The sequence below is a fragment of the Lissotriton helveticus genome, chromosome 9 (assembly GCF_964261635.1).
Source record: "Lissotriton helveticus chromosome 9, aLisHel1.1, whole genome shotgun sequence".
Classification (NCBI taxonomy): domain Eukaryota; kingdom Metazoa; phylum Chordata; class Amphibia; order Caudata; family Salamandridae; genus Lissotriton; species Lissotriton helveticus.
Genome location: NC_136070.1, coordinates 1,153,618,368 through 1,153,641,829, shown reverse-complemented (window position 1 = coordinate 1,153,641,829; position 23,462 = coordinate 1,153,618,368). Strand labels below are relative to the sequence as shown.

The following is a 23,462-nucleotide window of genomic DNA, read 5'->3' as shown; positions in this document are numbered from 1 at the left end:
GTACTGTATCTGCTGTGTGACTAAGTCTCTTTGCACAATTCGGTTTGACTAAGGAAATTTCACGATTCATATATCGTTGATAATTTAAAGCAGTGTCCGCTGATCACTTCGCATTTTCCATACTTCCCCGCCCTTTCTTTGGCAGTTTCTGATGCCGTGTGCCTTAAAGTTCGGAATGTGCTTATTGAGAAAAGCCATTTGTTAGGGGAATTACTCCTTGCTTTCTCCCATGTCCGATAAATTCGTCTGTTTGATTCTCAGTCTACCCCTCGGTGCCGCTCACTCCCCGTAAGTCTCAGCTCACACCGGAAAAGCCAGCGCACTCCTGCGCTGATTTATCCGATTAAGACCGAAACAAGAAACGAAAGAGGGCTTACCGTCCGGGGGTCCAACGTATGCACAAATTCCGTTCCACTCTCCAGATAAATGCTGTTACCTGCACCGGCCGGCTCTCGATCCCTCAATAATGATTCCAAATGCAACAAGGGTCCTTCCGGGATCGTCTACCTCTTCGATGTTTATGTTTGTTTGATGAAACTTTATTTAACTGTGCCATTGTGTCATATTGGTTAACGTGTGATCAAGGCACAACTGGTGCCGAAACGCGTAACGTTTTCTAAGGAATAAAATACAGCATCCATATTTCTGAGTGCGCGTATTGCTTATGGGCAAACTGGTTTTTTGGACATTAAAAAGTTCGGCTTTGGGGTCTGCCGAAAAACGCGCCAACTGACGACGGGGGACGATCCCGGAAGGACCCTTGTTGCATTTGAAATATATATATATATATATATATATATATATATATATATATATATATATATATATATATATATAATATATATAATATATATATATATATATATATAGTGTCCGATTGCACTCAGAGATGCCTTTGCTATATCAGGCCTAGTCCAAATGCTTTGTTGTTCTATGATAGATAATTAAGAAATAAGAGACAGAAAGAATAAAAACCTACTTCAAAAGATACATGCATTGTTTTAAATTATTCACTCTTCTGGGATAGCCAACCCAATTAGTTGTTTCACTTTTCCCAGCAAACAAATGGGTCTTCTTTAATACATTTTCATAATGGGTGAGGGCGGGTTGGAGGGGGGTTATCACTTTGTTGTCTAAACAGCCACTGTGCAACTGATTGAAAGGTCATGTATGGTTTAGATGTGCTTGTGTACAGCACATAAAATAGCAACTCCGCTGACTCCACAATGGGTGCCATGATGACGTAGGTTTTTCACCAGAACTGAATCAATGTAACCTACATATTTCCCTCAGTGAATTCTGTGAAGAGGTAATATCCATTTTCTAATGCAGGAGGCTGAAGCATAACTAATCGCAGAACCAGCAGTTCCACGTTTTGGTGTCACATAGCCCATTGACCACCAATAGACTTCACCCCATCGAGTAAGAAAAGCCATACCTAAAAGGAGTTGGCATCTTCAATGGGTCTGACTAAGACAACGTATTCAACCTGCTCATATTCACTGGTGCAAATGACACTTTAAAGGGGATATTTGCGATAAAATGGTGGGGAGCGGTGTTCCTCCAAAATTGATATCACTGCGCTCTGACATTTTTAAACACCAAACACCGGGATGCACCGTATTTAGTAGTAGTAGTAACTGAGCTTATAAAGCGCCTGGTTACACTAGCCAGTGTGTCCCCGCGCTGTACCACTGAGGAACCCATCCTGGGCTGTTCCTGTGAGTCACCCGCTCCTGGACACCCCAAGGTGAAGCCAGGCATCCTTAGCGATTAGGGCCGGTGTGGAGATTAAGCAAGCTATTGCCCAGAGTTGCAGAGTGGGACCCATGATTAGTGTAGGCACCGTAGCGAGAATTATCGGGTCCGCGGACATTGAGCCCAATACCCTGCCGCGATGGGAATTGAACCCTGGTCCCGGGTCAGATCTCTGCATCAGAGTCTGCCGCTCTAACCAGTGAGCCACACTTCTCCACATTTAAAAATACGGCGCACCCTTGCGTTTCCCCTAGAGCTGGCTCTAAAAAAGCTGCCTAGCATCCGCACAGGCACACTTGCGCCATGTTGTAAGGGTGCCTGCGCTGCAGGGGAATTGTTTATGTGCACGAAGGTACACCTTCCTGCACATAAAAAAATCTTTAAAGGCGATGTGCTGCTTCCATGTGTGCTGCAGGATGCAGCACACAAAGAAAGAGCAAAATACGAGGAGAAATTATGAATTTCTCCTCGCACCGCCATCCCAAGACTAGGTTTTACCGGGCCTCACCGCCATCCCAAGACTAGGTTTTACCGGGCCTTAGTTTTTGGCGCTGCCCAATCCTTGTAAATGGTGGGGCGGCGTCAAAAAGCAATGGTATTGCAGGGTAATGCCCACAGCAACACCCACTGCATGCCCATTTGCTGCAGCGGACTGCTGTGGTAAGAGGCATATTGGCAACATGGATTCAAGCCATGTTAAGTGGCTTAACGCCACCTTGAAAATATGAGGTAGAGAGCACCACCACTGGAGCTTCAGAAAAAGTGACGCACCTGTGACGTTAGGGGCTTGTAAATATGCCCCTAAATTTGAAAGAGAAGGAATAATAATTTTTTTTGACAAGCATTGCTGGTCAAATATCCCAAGACAGAACAACGATCATAGATGAAATCCGATATATAATAATACCTTCAGGTAAAAAATAATGTATAAAAAGTAAAACTATCTTCTCTCCACTCTGCAGATGAAAGCCCTTTAGTCGTACTAAGATTCAGAAACGAGACTAGAAGCGACTTGCCCTTCACCTCTGGAAAAAACTCCCCTAGAAATCTGCAGTGCCCTTGTCATGTTTTTCAATGCACTGTGAACACAGTGAAAACACACCTCTTCTATCCCTGACACTATTGTGGTTCTCTCAATATATGTTTCTTTGTTTATTTTGCATGCACCTCTCTTTATGCACTATACTTTAACCTATGCACTAATGTGGATCTCAAAAAAGGCAAGTAATGTAATTCATTATGTTGGGGTTTAATACTTCTTAACCCTTACATATCATTCTGTATTCTCTCTAGCAAATAGAAGCAATTCAGGTGTATAGTGTGCGCTATACAAATACCAATTCATAGTATGTTTTGATTCACTAGATTTTCTAATTGTCATGCAGGCAGCGCTAAATCAGCAAACTGAAGGGAGAGAAATATCTGAATTGTTTACATGAAATACTTCCGAATACTGTTTGATTTCTTGTGTCGTCGCTGCCTTATGATAAAATGTAAATATAATTATAGAAGCATACCGCATGTCCATAAGCTATTAAATTTAGTTTTCAATGTTTTACACTTTTAGGATGTACGGACCCCATAATGATGTATTCAGACAGCTGTATGTCACCAGGTAAGCAGAAATCGTCTTTGAGATGTTAGCAAACATTGCAGTTTTTACACTTGTTAGGACATCGCTAAATCAGTTGTAGAGCTATTGATACAGTAATGTACTACTACGAGTGAAGGATTATTACTTTGCACACACATTTGGGGAATAACACATACCATTTCCGAGTCCTTTTTCACATTTATCGGAGTGAAATTAATAGCAGGCGGAGCAAGCTGAAAACAAATATGCTGATATGGTGTTTCTGCTGCAACATCACTCTATAGCGGTCAAATTCAAGCTCCAAATCGGATGCACCCAATCCCCCTGACTCGTACGGGCGAACTAGTATTTTCCAGGCTACTCGAGGCTGTTTCCCAGCCCATGCCAGGCGAACCAGTAAGGACTGAAGCTGTTGGAAAAAGCGGTTCGACAACACCATTGGAATGTTGCTAAATAAAAATAAAAACTGTGGGATGACTACCATTTTCATCAGTGATACACGCCCCAAGAGTGATAATGGGAGAGCTATCCACCTCTCGACGTCTTCCTCAAGGCGTGAGACTGCTATACCGTAATTTTCGCATAGGACCACGTCCGAGTCCGTGTGTAGTCTGATCCCCAAATATCGAACTGCATCCGTGGTCCATTGTATGGGGTATTCCGGCTCAAAGGGTCGCGTAGCAGGTGTGAGTGGGAAAATTAGGGATTTATTCCAATTGACATGGATCCCCGACAACGAACTGAACAGAACCACCTCTCTGAGCACTGCTGAGAGATGCGTCTCCGGGTCTCTGACCTACAGCAGTGTGTCGCCCGCGTAGGAAGACACAATCAAATTATAGGTAGGGAAACTAATGCCTCTATGACTATGATACTCGCATAAGGCGCAGGCAAGCGGCTCAGCGACCAGCGCGTATAGTATAGGGGATAGGGGGCATCCCTGCCTCGTGCCTCTGCGTATCCATATGGGGTCCGTGGTAAGTGAACCTATCCGTATGCGGGCAGACGGGGAAGCGTACAGCGTGTCTATCAGCTGCACGAACAGCTCGCCCACCCCCACACAGCGAAGGACATGTCTCAGGAAGGGCCACTCGACGGAGTCGAAAGCCTTCTCCATATTCAGGAAAACCGCTATCGCGGGGTCCTCTGGTCTAGCATGTTGAAATGCTGCGAATAACGTACGAAGATTATAAGTAAGATTCCGGGTCGGAACAAAACCGGCCTGTTCTGGTGCCACCAGCTCAGTCACCATTGGGGCAAGGCGGTTGGAGATTATCTTTGCGAATATCTTCGCGTCGACATTCAGCAATGACAAGGGGCGATATGATGTGCAGTCCCCCGGATCCTTCCCGGGTTTGAGAAAAGCGTCCAAAATTGCTTCGCGAAGGATAGACGGCACCGTACCTGTGTCCGCAATATCCTCGCAGAGGGAGAGAAGATGTAGGATCAACAAGTCCGAGTAAGCCTTGTAGAAGGCAGCAGAGAGACCATCGCTGCCCGGGGCGCTTCCCGCCCGCATTGCAGACAATGCCCATACTATTTCTTCTCGCTCTATCGGACGCGCCAAAGACTCCCTGTGCGTGTTAAACAACCAGGGAAGCTCTATGTGGGTGAGATAGTCCAGGATACGCTCCTCAGGGACCGGGCCTCTCGAGGCATACAGTGTCGCATAATACTCCCTGAAACGCGCCGCGACCTGCTCATCGGAGAGCAGCTCCTCCATTGTAGGCGACCCCATGACAGGGGTCGACGTCCTATCCCGGCGTCATTTAGCCAGCTGTGCAAGCACTGCACCAGGGCGATCCCCTTCTCCGTACGCCCTGGCAATAGCATATTTACCTAAGTGTTGAACCTCAGCATCAGCCTCCTCATTGTATTCGCGTAAGGTTCGTGCCAATTCTCGGGTAAGGTCCTCACTGTTATCCTGTAAGCTCTGCCGTTCCAGCTCCGCAATTCTGGCCTCCAAGGTGCGAAGTCTAACCCTGATCGACTTGAGAACTCCCGAATGTTTTGAGATGGTGACGCCACGGATGTACACCTTGAACGCCTCCCACACTGTTTGGAACGAGTCGACCGAGCCCATGTTTGCGTCAAAGTACGTTTCGATAGCCTCCGCCAGCTCCTCCTTAAAGGAGGCATCCAACAGAGAAAACGGAGGAAAGCGCCAGGCGAATGGTGGAATACGCTTTGCGGGGGCCGTTACCGTCAACAGTATAGGGGAGTGGTCTGAATAAGTGCGTGGTAAGATAGTGCAGGCACGTATCATCCGGGTGAGGTGCGCCGTGGCCAGCCAGTAATCTATCCTGGTATGAACATTGTGTGGAGCAGAATAGTGAGTGTAACCCCCTTGGGTGGGGTGCCTATGTCTCCAAACGTCCCGCAAATCCAACCGGACCATCTGCGACTCCAGTGCTCTAGCAGAGGCCGAAGAGAGGCGGTCAGGGCCATCCGATCTGTCCAGTCGTGGCTGTCTAGTTATATTGAAGTCTCCTCCCCAGAGCACGTCCCCCCTTGAGTGTGCCGCAACCTTGGCCGCTAAGTCCCCAAAAAAACTAGGGTTGTCATAATTGGGTCCGTATGTGTTCACTACACAAATGTCCATACCCTTCCCACAGCACCTTGAAATTGTGTATCACCCGTCCCTGTCGGTCTCCAAGGGAGTCAGGTGTAAAAGCGCCTTTGGATTGACCCAAGCGCCTTGAGACCTCTTTTGGTGATAAGTGCGCTATATAAAAGCATTTGACATTTTTTGACATTGACACGTCAGCACCCCCCTCGCATGCGTTGTGAACCCGGAAGCATGTATGTTTCCCGCCAAGCCCCTGTATCGAAGAATGTGGCTGTCTGAATTGAGGTGCGTCTCCTGTAATAAGGCAATATCAACCCCATGTCGTGCAAAATATTTCAACACCTTGCGGACTTTTCTATGATCGTTCAGTCCCCTGACGTTCCAAGTAATCATCGTCAAAGTGGCTAGGATATCCCCTGGTGCATCTAGTCTATCTATGGTGGTCTGTGTGGATGTTCCAGAGTGTTGATCTGCAAGTAAATCCTAAAACCGTGTCGTGTCGTAGTCGTGCGATGTGGCTGTAAAGGGCATCCAGTGGTAACAAACATTTGCAACATCGTGTATTGAGAACTCCAACAGACCCACCAATCCCTCCACCCTGCCCCACCCACGCCTGCCCAACCCCAACGAGGCCGCGAGCAACCCCGCTTCCCATCTTAATCACCCCCTCTACCCAAATTCCCCCTCTCACCCTCTAAAACCTAAACAAAACCTTCAAATAAGACAGTGGGATACACACAGGGGCAAAGGTAGCAGACAATATGCAAACCCTCTGTAAGAAAAATCAAGGAAAAAGCTGCACGCCCCTCCCCCGTCTTTATATAAAGAGAAAAAGCATTGTGCGTGTTAACCAAAAGAAAACCCCCCTCTCCCCCATTGTGAATAATCATTTAGGGAGACCCCCCCCTGCGCTGCACTTAATAAACAAAGGAGAAACAACAATACATCTCACAATGCATAAGAAAAATAGACTGTGGGGTCTGTAGACTCAGTGTTCCCAGCACCCCTACTAGCATATAGAGTTCCTAGAGAGCATGTCGTACCCATATCAGCGCCAACCTCCCGGTAGTGCCTCCATCCGTGGAGCTACAGCCCTTTAGCGAGGCCAGGTAGTGTCTCCCCCCCACCCTCCCCAACCCACACCCGCCACCCCTCCACCCCAACTAGCAAAGGGCATAAAGTGTTCCTTATCTGCAAAAGTCCTCGTTAGTCCTGATCATCCAATGAACCTCCCGCGGCGTCTCGCGGGCCATCCTAGGCAGGATGGTTTTCCCTCCTCCAGTTCTTTAGGGCTCTCTGCAACGCCTTAGGGGAAATCCTTGATTTTCACGGACCCTGTCGGTTGATTCGGAGCTTCGCCGGGTAGAGCATCGCATAGTCCGTGCCCATCTCTCGGAGCTGTCTTTTCATCGATAGGAACTGACGCCGTGCCTCTTGTACCCTGACGGTGAAGTCCGGAAACAGGGCGATGGTCGAGCCCTCGTACCGCAGCGGCTGCTTCTCCCGTGCAAGTCGCAGCGCCACGTCGCGGTCCCTGTAGTTGAGCAGTTTGGCAATAATGGGCCGGGGGGCTCCAGGCTTCGGCCTCGGGCCAAGAGACCGATGTGCACGTTCGACCACAAACATGGCAGAGAAGGCCGAGTCGTCCAAGAGACGCTTCAGGAGATTTTCAATGAAGAGTTCCATATTGCCGGTCTGCTTGGTCTCCGGTAGACCCGTAATGCGAAGGTTGAATCTCCGGGAACGGGCCTCCAAGTCCTCCGTCTTGTCTTGTAGCAATTGCATCGCCTTGGCCAGAAGCTTACCATCAGTGTCCAAAGTGGCCTGGGCCTCCTCCACCTCAGTAAGCCTGCGTTCGGACATATCCAGGTGCTCCGCATGCTTATCCAGCCTCTCCGCCATACGATCCATACGATACGTAAGCACGTCCATTTTGATGCCCAGGGAGGCTATGCCTCCTTGATGGCCCTTTTCCATGGGCAATAGCAAACTGCGGATGTCCTGCGGGGGTCCTCCGGCATTTCGTGGGCGCCTAGATCCTTTCCCGCCGCGGTGTCGCCCGGTTTAGTACCTTTAGGATCAAATGACTGTGTCCTGACTGTGCGCCCCATTCTCTCCCGACCTAGCACTTGATCGTCTACTGGCGCTGGCGCGTTCCTCTTCGCAGTGTCGAATTCGGGCCAGCAGCACCAGAGCAGTCAGATGTGCCGCTCCGGCTCAGGCGCAACCCCCCTCCAGCTCCACTAGACCGCAATCCGAACCGGGTCTCTCGTTGCACACTCCAGCCTCACACCTCCAGATATCAGTAGGGAGGAAGCACTATTCACCCGATTGAGCCTCTCCGATCCCCGTGCCAAGTGAGATCGGCAATTTGATGTCCACCGGCAAGCAGGGGTTATCTAGGGAAGGTAAGCCGCTCTCCCAGGGGCTCCAAACCACCACAAAGAACACTCTGTGTCACTCTCAAGCTCGCAGAGGCCAGCAGCCTATCCAAAACTTTAAGGCACGACTGCCATAGGTACCCAGCTTTCCGCAAGGCTCCCAGCAAGTGTCACTCCATGGCTTATGTGCCCAAGCCGGGGTCGCACCTCCTCACAACGCCTCTACCGTGCTACAGCCTCCTGCCAGCACAAAGCACTAGCTCCTTACCCAGGGCCGCCGGGACCGCGGCCCCGTAGTCCGTTCTGGGCCGCGCGGCAGGCCCGCGCCCTTCACCTGCACCGAACACTCAAACCTCGTCAGTCGGGGGGGGGAGGAGGGAGGGCAGAGGCAGCCGTCCGCCACCTCCGCCTCGAAGGATACAGCGGCTACCGCAGCCGCGAAAGTTCCCTTGGGTGTGCGTAGTTCTTCAGCGCACCAGTGCTGACCAGTGCTGACACAGTACTAGCCGTGCAGCGCCCCTCGCCAGACCCCAGCGCCCCGCAGTCCAGGCAGCCAGAGGGCCAAGTCCGTGCTGAGGTCGGGGCAGGTAGTCCTCACTGGTAATTGCAGGGCTTCGGCTCCACCAGGAGTTCGGGGCCGCAGGGCACGAACAGCAGCAGCCGGTCCCCGCAGTCGTGTCTTCCGCTGCGGCCCGCCCTCTCACCACAGCCCGATGCTGTCGTCCGCGCGGCCCGCCCTTAGGCCCAGGGGGAGCGCGACTCGTCAGTAGATAGGTCAAAAGGCCCAATCACCCCCCTCAGTGGGAGCAGAATGTAGGCAGCGCTACGGGGGCACCACATGTGAAGCAATCATAACAGTTGGAACTCGAACATTTATAACAAGTCAATTACTATTCATACGAATGTTTTTATAATCGACAAAGTATGTAAAGTAAACAAAAATCGCCTTGTTAACTGAGTATATTTTAAAATTGTGTTGAGAACAAATTGGGCTTTTGAGATTGTTTTATACGTAGGGGACAGAAGGGTAAATGTGTTTCGCTATTTTAATATAGGCAGAAATTAGGAAACGCTTACCAAGTAATATACAATATTATTTTAATTGGTAAGCATGTTAATCAGAAAAGTTTCGACTATAAGATATTTACTCCACTCTGGCGCCCTAAAAAAAGCTGCATTTGTGTACAATCTTCGTAAATAGGCTCCAGGAGCGGTGTAAACCAGATCTGGCAGGGAACAGCCAGTTCCACCAAGAAAGCAGTGCGCAGAGTAAACAAGCCATTGTAAGGAGGCCTGGCCAGACCAGGGAGGAGGCTGTCCAATGGCAGCACGACTGGCGTGGCTGTGGGACACACTCCATCATCATCAGCATCCAGGCCTCATCTCCCAGAACACACCCACCCTAAAGGCAGGCTGGTCTCACAACCATCTACGGAACACACCAACTTTACCATACCAATTGAGCACGCCCTCACCGAACAATGATTGCTTCACAGACCCACCTAAGAGCTCACCTTAACAAGCATTTGCAATGCAATAGGTCTCACATTTACGTGAGTTTGAGCTATTGGCATTGTAAATGACAATTCCTTTTTATTAATGTTTTGGTTTTTGAAAAATGGGAGCAAATTTTCTGTAAATTCACACACTCTCAGATATATGAGAATTAAGTCTGACATTCTCAGTAAAACATGTACTTCCAACAGGAGCAGCTATTAGTTGATTACCTTGTGTTCTACTGCATTCTCCCAGACAGTGTTGCCAGATTTTGAGACCTACCCCAAGCTCAAAGCTTTCAAGTTTCAAGCTCAAATTTAGCCCAACGCACACTAGTATCTGTCCAAAGTTGCAACCTTCAAAGTATGTAAAGACAGCCTTCAGGAAACATTCAGACCATAAATCTAACTTCAGTTCAATATACGTATAGTGGGAGGAGTTTCAAAGGGCACCCATGCACTTCTGCAGTCATGTCTAAATTTTATTTATAATTACACATTTTGTAGACTGGCCCCCCTCTGGGACACTCTATCACCACTAATCTAAACCCAAACCTGGATGAATGAACTTTACAAGAGCAGACTATAACCCATTTTTAATTAATCCCAGGAGCGGAAATGTTAAAACACCTTAAGCAATGTGGCTCCTAAGTAGTAAATGTATCCAGTAAATTCAATGGATCTCGCAGGATTAACACCACAAATGATACACATGTAAAGAAACCACCCTGAGGTTAAAGCAATTCCAGCACGCCTGGTTTGGCAAGCTGGAAGGGTCATCACAGTATACCCAGAGGCCCATTTCTTCCAGTTAAAATGTATGTTGTCCAGAAATGAGATAGTCACTTACTCTGATGAGTCCCCTGACCTTCACTGCAAAGTCCAGCCTTCACTATGACCACTTACTCTTTCACTAAATGTTCTACAGGACCTTTGCTGGTGCCATGTGTTGCAGCACAGACTAGACTAAAGCTCCCAGTGTAGGAAACAAGCAGACTGGTTTGTTTAGGGGCAAAATGAAAGCAAGGCTTTTGAAGCAGAAAGGAAAAAGACCCTTTCCCAACACTTTTAGTGATACCCTCCCCCAATATCTCAATAGTAACGGTCTCTCAAATCTGCTGACACCGCCATCACTCCACTTGTCCCATCCCATTCTATGCCCCTTCCTTAATTTTCATTCCATCATTCATTACCTAAGAGTATTTGCTTTTTTTAAGATGCATATCTGTAGTTTTAATTTCATGCAGCAAACGACTCTTGTTAGTGTACATTGTGAACTGAGTCACCTCCGGGTGTCTAGGTGAGTTCAGATTGTGGGTTGGTGTTTCTGTCAGAGCATGACTGAGTCCTGCAGCTGAAAACAGTGCAAGTTTCATACAGTGCCTGCCAGTGTGCTATTAAGGGGTTGAGACTACATCCAACCATTGACCTCTCTGCAGCGCACACAGAATGGTGGTCACATATAAAAGTTAAAAAGTACTGAAGAGGCCAGAAAAGAAAGTGATCAATTTCCTTTTCTTCTCTCGACTCGGAAGTCCTTCAATATGAGCACATAATCTATTAAAAAAAGCTACATAGGACCTGTGTAGTTGCTGCAAGAACTATACTAAAGTTTCCAGGCTGGGCAAGAAGCAGATGGGTTGGCTTTGGTTCTAAATGAAGGAAAGGCTGGTGGAGCAGAAAGGAAAAAGAAGCAATTTCTCAGAACTTATGGCAAAACCCTCTCCCCAACATTTCAACTGTGACACTCCCTCAACTCTGCTGACACTGTCATCACTCCTCTTGTTCCAGCTCACTTCATCATTAGCACTACCCTGCTATCACACCATCACTGGCCTGGGCAATCTTATAGGTCTGTGCAGCTCCGTTGTTGAAAATTAAGTGTGACAGGTCCTAAAAAATGCCTATAAAATGGACCCCTATATTCATGTTCTTAAATTTAAAGGCAAAAGCACTGATTGGTAAAACCCTAAGATAATCCATGTCAGCAAAGCAGTCCCTGTTTACATTTACTTCACCCGTATGGATATTTGTTTTGTTCGAGATGTTGTGTTTCTGTATTTTTATTTTCATGCAATATGTGACTAGTATAGTACATATTGTGAACTGAATCGCAGCTTGGTGTTTGGGTGAGTTCTGATGATGGGATTTATGATGGGTATGATTGAGAGCCCTAAGACTGAAAGCAGTACGTGTTTCTCACTGTGTCTTCCAGTGGGTCTTTAAGGTGTTCAGAATAAATGCACATGCAACCCTAGGCCTCTCTGCAGAGAGCACAGAGTGGAGGTCACATATAAGGCAGAAACATTTCTGATGATCCGTACACACTTTAAGCAGTAAATATTACAAGGAGGCACTTTAAAATGTGTTGTAAAACTGCCTTAACGATCCGTGACTGATAATTAGTATGTAAAAGTACAGCAACACCGTGTTGAAGATGGGTACAGGGGATTTTATGTAGAGTTCTATTTAACTGTCACATGTGGGCCTCTGCAGAGCAGAATCTTAAAAATGAAAATCGTTCCATGGGAACAGTGGCAACCTGCAAGTTGTGTTTTACTGCAGCCACATTAACAATCTATGCTACTTTAAGGCAGGTAGGAAAACATTGATCTCTCCAGCAAGATAATTACCCATCGGAGTTATCTTACCATTGCTTTTGTCCCCTGGAAATTACTGGGCACACATAGACTCTCAGGGTCTGCAGAGCAGCAGCAAGCTGCTGGACGGGCCAACAAGCCGAGCTTGGCTCTCAGCAAGCCAAGCACACCCAGAAGCCCTTAACCGCCCCAGTACTCCAGCCTTTTTTTCAGGACTTACCCTGGTACCAGCCCTGCCAAGTGCCATGCATCTTGTGTTAAATAAACGCGTTTTAGGTTCACTCTCCGCATCACCGCAAGGAAGGAGATTGTCACAGAAATCAGCAGAGTAGAGAAGTTGAGCATGTTATATCTCTCCAAACTGCACAGTGCAATTTTTTCTACAGTTGACAATGGCCGATTGGCTCATTGGACCTTTTCCAGGTTCTTGTAAATGAATAATGCAAGTGCTCTAGCCCTGCCACAATGAAGTAGCATCCTGGAACTGTTGTCAGTACAGATATAATGCTGTTGCACGCTACATTGTCCACTCACCACAGGTCTTGAACCTCTAGAATAAGTGCGCAAGCAATCCACAGATTGGCCTTGTTTACCATTGATCCTACTACTGAATGAGGTGTGGCGCAGCGGCCAGGGTGCCTGACTCCGGGCTACGGGGTTCCCGGTTCGATCCCCAGTGCCGGCGGCAGGTTAGCCCAGCACCACATGACTCTCAGCAATAGCTCGATTAATCTTCCTGATGGCCCCCAGCGCCGGGACATCACTTCGGAGGTAGCTGTGCACTTTACAAATACTGGTATTTCATTTCATTTCATTTAGTGTCAGAGTTGTTGGAGTGCTCACATTGCCGGAACCACACATGCAGGGACTCTCCAAGGCCCGGTGGTGAGTGAAGAAGAGGCTGCATCTGAGAGGGCACAGACTCTCTGTTGATTAGATCAGCACACTGGTGCGCTCCTAGTATGGGGACATGGACAGTCCGGCACCTGGCAAATGCCATGCTGCCACCCTAAAAGGTTCTGCAGCAGTTCAGACTATACAGAAGAATGTTCTCTACATGGGGCTCAGGGCTGACTTAAGTGCTACCATCATTTGTGTAATCCTTCAATGTCACGCCGAGAACTTGTCATCATATCTTGAGTGTAAGAAACGGAATGCATTAACAGCTATAGGCCAGTTTTACACGAAATAACGGGACATGCGTTCCTACTCAAACACCCAAACAGTATAAATGTTACACGTTAGTGATTAGAAAGCACTTGAAATCGTGTCAGAAAATGAGGCATGGGCTATAATGCACCTGTGACATATAGTTCTTTCTGAAAGTTTTTTAGCAGGTGCTGCAATCCGCTCAAATGTTTCTTGGCCTTAAAGGTTAGTAATACCTACTATATTCGGCATAACTGCCAAGGTTTGAGATTGCTTATGTGTGACATTTTCATAGTTTCAGTGTATTTATGAGTGACATTCAACCACTAAATGTGTGACAATTAAGAGTGACACTTTCTTGCGAGTAAAATCAAGTAATGAAGTCCACGAAGATAGATAAATATCAGACGTTTCACTCATGGGGGCGTGGCTTGGGCGCCGAGCAAGATGGCCGGCTAGTTGCGGAGCTCCGCCGCATCGCAGACTCTCCGAACGGTTTTCCCGATGTGAAGGGACCTGTTCTTACGACGACCTGCAATATATCACACCGGAACCGGCGGTGAGCACGTACATCACCTTTATACCCCATTCCGTGTCGTTTTTCCACTGTAAATCGCGACGTGCCTGTCGCGTATTGGAAAACGCGCGTTGTGGGAGGCCGCCATTTCATGTCGCTGCAGCCTCAACTAACTTCTTCGTTGCTTCAGACACTTCAGCGCTGGACCCCTGCTTTCTCCCTCATTCATTTTGTGGACCTTGTGGTAAGCGCTGACAGGCTCTTCCTGCTGCATGCGATGCGCCTTGCTCACTTTTAACCCTTTCTTCATAATGCGATTATCGTCTGTCAGGAAGCCGCCATTTTGAGCGCATCTAACTGCGCAACAGCTTCACTCAGCATAGCGGTTTTTTCCTCATGGCTTCGCTATTCTAACATCATCTATACCTGCTCCTATCCTCTACAACAAATTTTTATGTACTGAAGACTACAACACCTGCTTTTCTGCATATTAAATGACTATTTTTTATGAGGTACTCTCTTCTACCATGTAACAACCGTGTCTATACACTGGAATATCTACGCTTCCTATATGTCAGCTCACGTGTCATAGGTGGCACGTCTATACAGGTTACGAGGTTTCGCATGGCTGTTGTGTCCCTCAGTGCCTCTTAATAAGTTGTTAACTCTCCTTGACTAACTTTCATTAGAGTGTTGTCCCTACACCTCCTTTTCGTGCTTTCATTGAACTAGTCTTTATCGCATGGGCAAGTTACGCAAGCCTAAATTAATTTTTCCTCCTTCTGGGAAGTCCCCTTCGAGTGCTCCCATTGATTTGCTTCCTTCCACACAGCCTCTCAAGATGGCCACTTCACAACGTGCCTCACAAGTACAGGCAACTAATAAATCCTCACCTCCAGCGATGTCTTCCAAGCGACTAAAACATGATCCTCCCTCACCAGACAATTCTTCTACCTCCATGACCTTGATCTTAGAGGAAATCCGGGCGATAAGACCATTCGGTGAGGAAATGAGTAAAGATATGCAACTTCTAAAAGATAAATGGGAGACCATGGACGCTCGTATTTCCTCCATTGAACAACAAATCCCTGAGGTTCAATCTAACACACAACGCATCACTTCCTTGGAAAAGACTGTTCTCTCACTTCAACAACATACAGAGGATTTGGAAAATCGAAATCGAAGAAATAATCTACGTATTTATGGTTTGCCAGAGTCTCTTGAGGGGGACGATCCAGTCACCTTTTTCACATCTTTCATTCCAAAACTTCTGGACATGCCCTCTTCTACGACCATCAACATTCAACGGGCACACAGGCTTGGACCACGTACAACTACATCTACAAAACCTCGAGGTGTCATCATCCTTTTCTTAAAATTCACGGACCTTCTTTCCATTCTTTCTGCAGCTAGAGCTAAACGACAAATATCCTGGCAAGGTCAACGTGTATTTTTAACCCAAGATGTCTCCAACGCTACTGCTGCTAGACGGAAGGAATTCCTTTCCCTTCGACCCTCTTTGCGTTCCATGGGAGCACGATATGGATTGTTCCACCCCTGCACCTTCAGACTGACTTATCAAAATAAGACTTGGACCTTTCAAGATCCTGGTGAACTTCGAAACTTCCTCCTCTTGCAGAACACCGATGGAATGGAATCCTCCCCTTCGACTAGTGGCTAACTAGCTATTCTCTTACTTCTACCTCCTCTTTTACTATGTTCTTTCTTGTACTCATGTATTCCATGTACTTCTGCTTCCTCTTCTCTTCCTTTATCCATTTCTTCTCATATTTGGTAACCCTGTATGACTTTTGTTACATTGGACCCCTTTATTAATGTTTTTCTTTCCTTTTTATCACAGAATTGTGCTTTTTTGATTACTCCCTTCATCTCGTTTCATCCCTATGTTCATCCGTGAGGTCTTGGTGCGGCCTTGTCCCTGCTCCTGGTCGACTCCGTCTTGTTACGCGTCACCACTTCCCCACCCCCCTTGTTTGTATTCCCTTCAGGTATGTTTTTTACAGTCATCCTTCTGGATATGTACTGTCTTCTTTGTTGTCTCACTTCCCTTTTCCCCGCTACTTTTCCTTCCTTTCCTTTCTCCCCTTTTTTCCCTTTTTCCTTGCTCTTTTTTCGTACTTTCCTATTTCCGGCTTTTTTTATGCTTCATTTTTCACTTTTACTGTATATTTTTGCACGTTTCAAAGTTGAATTCTTTACTATGTTTTCATATTTAAAGTTGTTTCATGGAATGTGAAAGGTTTTAATAATCCTATTAAGCGGCAGAAAGTATTATCTCACCTCTCCTCTTATAACCCTGACATTGTTCTTATCCAAGAGACTCACCTTTCTGATGTCGAATCCTTAAAGTTAAAACGGCAATGGGTTGGTACTGTGTTGTTTTCTCCGGCCCTGCATAAAAAGAATGGAGTTGCCATTTTGATCCACAAACGCCTCAAATGCAAGGTTGTGCTCGAAGAAAAGGATGAAGAGGGTCGTTGGGTATTAACCAAATTACTTATTAATGCAATTCCTATTACCTTGTTTAATGTATATGGCCCCACACTCTTTGACTCTTCCTTCTGGCCCACAATTACTTCTAAGTGTATCCAATACAAAGATGATTGCTTCCTTTTGGGTGGTGATTGTAATCAAGTAGTAGATCCCTTCTTAGATCGTAAGTCCTCTGTACGCTTCACCCCACATAAACCACATAAACAATTCTTGGACACGATTGCACAGGCTCACCTTATCGACTCTTGGAGACTCACGCATCCTGACACTTTAGATTTTTCTTTCTTTTCTCCCCCTCATGCCTCCTTTTCTCGTCTAGATTATATATTTCTCTCCTCTTCTTTATCTCAAACTCTTCTCTCCTCCTCTATTGAACCGATTGTCATCTCTGATCATTCTCCTATTATTACGGACTTTGACCTCCTTCCCCCCCTTCCTAAATCGTCTCGTTGGCGTTTTAACTCCTCTCTTCTAGCTGATCCTACTTTCTCTACATCTTTCCGCTCCTTTACTACTGAATTTTTTCAACTCAACTCTGACCCTCTCCTTCCTTCACACACTTTGTGGGATTCTTTCAAAGCTACGGCCCGGGGTTTCATAATTGACTTTGTTGCCAAAAAGAAAAAGAAATTCCTCCAGAAACGTAAAGTTGCCTTAGCACATATTAAATCCTTGGAACATCGGTTTTACACTTCCTCCCCCACCCACATGCTTCGGAACTCCTTCAAGCTAAAATCGCCTTCAATAAACTTACCACTGATTCGGCTTCTTCCTTTCTCCTCCGTAGTAGCGCCCGCTATTATGGGGGCCGTAATAAATCAGGTAAACTACTTGCCAACTATCTCAAGTCTCGGAAAGAACGTACTTTCATCGATTCCATCTATTCCTCTTCTAATGTTCTCCTACACACCGATAAGGATATTTTGAACCAATTTCAATCCTTCTATGAATCTCTATATACTCCTGAAAATCCCCCAGCACCCGATCTTCTTCAATCCTACTTTGATTCTCTACCCAAACCTAATACATCCCAACTCCAGTTCTCAAATATAGAAACAGATTTTACTTTACAGGAACTTTCCACTGCATTGTCTTCCCTCACCAAAGGCAAAACCCCGGGTCCCGATGGTTTTCTGGTTGAATTTTATTTACACTTTTCTGATCTTCTCTTGCCTAAACTTCTTTCCCTCTTTCAATCTTTTTGCTCTAATGGTCTTGCCCAGGGTTCCTTTCAAGACGCCACTATATGTCTTATTCCCAAGGATGGCCGTGACCCTAAATTCTGTAAAAACTACCGCCCTATTTCTTTGGTCAATGTGGACTATAAACTTTATGCTAAGTTGCTAGCCCTCCGTCTTGACCCTTTCATGTCATCCCTTATCGGGAAAGAACAATGCGGATTTGTTAAAGGTCGTCTTACATCGGATAATTCCAGGTTATTTCTTAATGTTTTAAATAAAGCCTCCTCTCTTTCGATCCCCCTGGCTGCCATCTCTGTGGATGCAGAGAAAGCCTTCGATAGAGTTGATTGGTCTTTCCTACTCGCTTCTCTAAAGTGGCATGGTTTTGGTCCCAAATTCATCTCCTTTATTTCTTTAATTTATTCTACTCCCAAGGCTTCAGTGCTAGTTAACGGTCAGCTCACTTCCTCTTTCACACTACAACGTGGGGTTCGTCAAGGTTGCCCTCTTTCCCCACTTCTTTTTATCCTAGCTCTTGAGCCCTTTTTGTCTTCTATCCGTACCAACGCTTCGATTTCTGGTTTCCCATATGGAGAACATCAGCTTAAACTTTCTGCCTATGCGAATGATATTCTTTTATTTATTTCTGATCCGATCTCTTCCGTCCCCTCTCTTCTTGCTGAGTTTGAGAGGTTCTCCCTTGTTTCAGGCTATAAAATCAATTCTGATAAGACCGAGATTCTTCCCTTGAATAAATATTGTCTCCCACACTTCTTTACCTCCACAGGCTTCGCTTGGAATAGTCATAAGATAAAATATCTTGGAGTTCTTTTTAATAACTCCATTTCCTCCTCTATCAAACTTAATATGGTAGCAGTCACCTCCAGGATTGAGCGTTTGTTGTCCTCTTGGAATCCCCTTTTTCTTTCTTGGTGGGGTCGTATTGATTCTGTCAAGATGATGATTGCACCTATTCTGATTTATTTACTTTCTATGCTCCCTGTCCACATTCCAGCCACCTATTTCCACCGTATTGATTCTGTTATCTCCAAATTTCTATGGAAACAGAAAAAATCACGTATATCTTTAGCGGCTCTTCGTAAACCCAAATCCAATGGAGGACTCAATTTTCCAAACTTTCAACTTTACCATAAATCCTTTTCTCTTCGTCAAGCTTCCCGATGGCTCTCATCAGAGTTATCCCCTTTTTCTCCTCTCTGGCTTCATGTTGAACAGTCTTTATTGTTGCCTTTCTCCTTTCAAGACGTTCCTCGTTTTACTTCCAAATCTCCTTATACTATCCCACCTCTGTTCAAATATACTTCTGCTCTTTTAAAACCCCTATTTTCCCCACCGAACGTTTCTCGTGAATCCTTTCTACTTTCACCTATTTGGTATAACTCGCTTATCCTTCTTCATAATCGACCTATTTCCTGGCCCTCTTGGAGGTCGAAAGGTATCATTTGGGTTTCTCACCTCTTTGATGGACCCTCGCCTTGCTCTTTTCCTCAATTTCAGTTGCGGTTTCATTGCCCTCGTTCATTTATACAGAAATATTCTATCCTCATGGCAATTGTTCTTGACCGCTACTACTCTCTCCCCTCTTCAGACATTATTCCCGACTCTTCTCCTCTTCTTTCCATCCTCTCTACTGTTCCTATTTACCGCTCCTTTTCTGTTCCCGATCCTGACCATCCCAAATCTAAGATAGAATTATCCTGGGAGAGAGACTTGGATTGCTCCTGGACTATTGCTCTTTGGGATAAATTATGGGCTAAATCTTTGAAGATCTCTCGCTCTGCTTCTCTTACTCAGTCTGTCTTTTTCTTCTATCACAGACTTTATCTTTCTCCTCTTTCCCTATCTCGTTTCCTTTCCTCTTCTTCCTCTAATTGTTGGACCTGTGATGCCCCTGAAGCTGACCTCTTTCACCTTTTCTTCCTTTGTCCCTCTGTTCAAGTCTTCTGGAAACAGGTTTGGTCCCTCATTTCACGCATCTTCACACTCTCTGTTCCCTTTTTGCAATTCTCTTATCTTTTTAGGCAGCCTCTCTGATTCTCTTTCTGATTCTTTAGATCTCTCGACATACTCATTAGGTCTCCTCGATCTCATGTTAGCACATGCTATTCAACACATTGCTTCCAATTGGAAGTCCCTTACCAATATTTCCATTCGTGGGTGGTGGAATCTCCTTTGTAATTCCCACAGACTTGATGTTGCTTTTGCTGCCTCCTGCAAACCTCCCTGCAATGTAGAACTTTATTGGCTACCCCTCACCTTGTATTAGATCACTTAATAAGAGGTATACCCCGCTTTCCGCTGACAACTTTAAACCTCCTTGAACAATTTACTTCTGTCCGCAGTTTTGTTCCCTCAAAAATTTCACAGTCTAGGTTTTTTTTTCCATGTGTTATACTTATACTTCTTCTTTCATTATTGTGCATTTGTTTTTGCTTGATATGCGGATTGCGGACGCGCCGGATGCCCGCCGGAGTCGCGCCAGAGTCCAGCCCGTCTGCGCCCGTCCGCGCTCCGGCCTTTGGCATACTCTTCTTCTTGGTGAGTAAATCGACTATATTCATCATGATTCTTACATACTCTTTTGAAGAGTTGTATGCGCTACGTGGTGTTCCTAATAATAATTGCTCTATCTACCCTCTCCCGCCTCATAAGTTCAGCTGTACTCGGTGCAGCTTCTCATTAAGGACTCCTACCAAATGCAGATCCCTTCAACATCAAGGTAGACGAAAGAGACAGACATGCTCCAGGACAGCTTCCACCCTCCCCCCTTTAAGATTTTGGAGCATCAACTGCAGATCCCTGCCACAACACAGATATAATATCCATGACTTTCTTGTTGAAAATCAACCTGATGCGATATTCCTGACTGAGACATGGCTCCGGGATTGCTCAGGTCCGGATATTGCAATTATGCCATTCTTCGTCAGGATAGGGTCTCTGGCAGGGGTGGCGGAATTGCAATTATCTATAGGAATGTATACACTTGTAAATTGGTAGATACCACTCAAAAAGATTGTGAATCAGCCCTATTTAAACTGACCATTACCCCCCAATTCACGTTGTCAGGATTATTGGTATACCGTCCCCCTGGGACAGCGAGCTCATGGATTACATCATTACCGGATTTTTTAGCTCCAGTACTGCTCAAAGCGTCGAATTTTACGATCTTAGGGGACCTAAATATACACCTAGAAGACCATGAGTGCCCTTATAGGAATCAGCTTCTCTCCATCCTGGAAGCTTTTAATCTTCAACTTCAAAACACAGGTCCCACACATTGTGCCGGTCATTTATTAGACCCGATTCTGTCCAATCTTTCTTTAGACTGCTCTCGAGAAGCCCTACAAATTGCCTGGTCCGACCATTTAGCCGTCCCCTTCTCTTTAGATATGGCTGAAACAGCAATAAGACCTGAGGTGGAAACTGCTAGGCCAACTCGGAATTGGGGGAAGATCAATATGCCAGAATTTAATAAGCTGTTGATCAAAACACTTCCGTACACTGAACTACCAGTTGCTGCACTCAATTGCACCACTGAACTCTGGCTAACTAATGCTGTCAATTCGGTGTTACCGATGACATCCAAGTCCGTTTCTTTACATCATCCCCCAGCTCCGTGGTACTCGGAACAACTTAAATGCCTCCGCTCACAATGTAAGACCTTGGAGCGTAAATGGAGACAAGGTTATTCCCCCCCACGTAAAGTCATCTATAAAGAAGCCTTGAAAAAGTACCACAACAGCTGTAAAACTGCTAAAGCAGATTATACTAAAAAAACAGTGACTGATGCACAAAATTGCCCAAAGGTGCTATTCTCCGTTGTTAAAAAATTGACTGGTGCAAATTCCACTCCTCCCTCTCCGGCACTTGATGCCGCCCAGTGTCAATCCTTGGCAGATTACTTTATAAATAAAGTTGATCTTATCTATGACCATTTTACCACACTCCCAGGGACTACTTCCATTGCCCCTGACATGGTCCAGGAACCGGTGAATATCGCCATTGATGCAGTAATTACTACTTGGCAGCCTTTAGATGCCATTTCATTTGTCTCCTGCTTAAATAGTGTGCGATCGGGCTCCCCACGGGACGCTCTCCCGGCCAAAATATTAAAACAATTAGATCCCCTCACACACCCCATCATTATCAAACTACTAAACGCTTCCCTGAGTGAGGCCCACGTCCCCCAACCTTGGAAACACGCCATGGTTGTACCTCTATTGAAAAAATTGGGTGCAGATTCTTCCAACTCTGCCAATTTCCGCCCTATATCATTGTTGCCTATCTTTTCGAAGATATTGGAGAGACATATTAATTCCCAGCTTTCTAAACTGGTCGAAAACACTGCCTTTCTCCATCCTTCACAGTCGGGCTTTCGGCCTCGGCACTCAACTGAGACTGCCCTCCTGGGGGTAACAGAGAGTCTTAGGCACGGTGTCGATCAGGGAAACACCATGGCGCTCATCCTGCTGGATTTGAGCGCAGCCTTCGACACCGTGTCGCATTCCATCCTCATTGACTCTCTGAAAGCTCTAGGTGTGGCAGGCCAGGCCCTGGCCTGGGTGGTGTCGTTCCTTAGCGACCGGACCTTTCAAGTGTTTTCGCCTAAAGCAGCTTCCACCATCTGTCCATCTACCCGCGGCGTTCCCCAAGGTTCAATCCTTAGCCCTTTATTATTTAATATTTATGTTAAACCCTTGGCGACCATAGTTGAACAGGCCGGGCTAACCCTGTTCTCCTATGCAGATGACACCCAGATTGTCTTCTCCCTATCAGGGAGAGACGAGAACAATACCTCCGCACTCAAGTCTGGCCTCATTCTTGTGGCCGACTGGATGCGGAGAAATTGTCTCAAGCTGAATGGGGAGAAGATCGAGGTGGTCATTCTGGGTCGGAACAAACATCTCTGGGGTCCCCGTCATTGGCCCATTGAACTGGGAAATGCGCCGACACCTTCCACTGCAGTTCGTAACCTGGTCGTCATTATTGACGACAGGCTAACTATGAGGCAACAGGCTACTAAGGTTGCAGCCATTTGCTTCTCAACGCTGCGGTGGCTTCATAAGATTCTGTGGATGCTCCCCCTCTGCTCTCGCAGAACCGTAGTCCAGGCACTTGTAACATCACGCCTGGACTATGGCAACATTCTCCACCTGGGCGCAGATAAAGCTACCATACATGTGCTTCAGGTTGTACAAAATGCGGCTGCGCGTTTACTAAAGAACGTCCCTAGACGCATTTCAGCCGCTGCCGCCTTGCGGGACCTTCATTGGTTGAGCGTCCCCGAACGGGTTAAATTCAAGGCACTCTGTTACATGTTCAAGGCCAAGCAGGGCAGCACTCCAGCTTATATTCAAGGGTTGGTAAAACCTTACAGACCCTTACGCTCACTAAGGTCATCGGACACTGGCAATTTCACAGTGCCAAGATGGAAGCTGACAAAAATGGGAGGCCGCTCCTTTTCTATTTTGGGCCCTAAATATTGGAACTCCCTCCCACTGGAACTAAAGTTAGAGACCAACCTACTTCGCTTCCGTAGGGCTCTGAAGACTCTACTCTTCACTAAGCGTAGCCAATAGTTGGTTGTGGCTTCAAGTCAGGTGCTGCACTTTCCTTTCTTCTACAGTCTATCTCTGGCGCCGGGAAACCCACTGTGGGTAGCTGTGCGCGATAAAAGCTTAA

The 23,462-nt window shown here is 46.3% G+C and overlaps 1 protein-coding gene across 3 annotated transcripts in view; it reads left to right on the top strand.

Annotated features, from left to right (window-relative positions):
• The window catches only part of IL17RB (interleukin 17 receptor B), a 321,832-nt gene that overhangs the window by 259,649 nt on the left and 38,721 nt on the right, over positions 1 to 23,462 (top strand). For all 3 annotated transcript variants that reach the window (XM_078661590.1, XM_078661589.1, XM_078661591.1), the window contains one exon: positions 3,326 to 3,373. In XM_078661590.1, the coding sequence (XP_078517716.1) occupies positions 3,326 to 3,373 (48 nt within the window). The remainder of the gene's footprint in view (positions 1 to 3,325; positions 3,374 to 23,462) is intronic.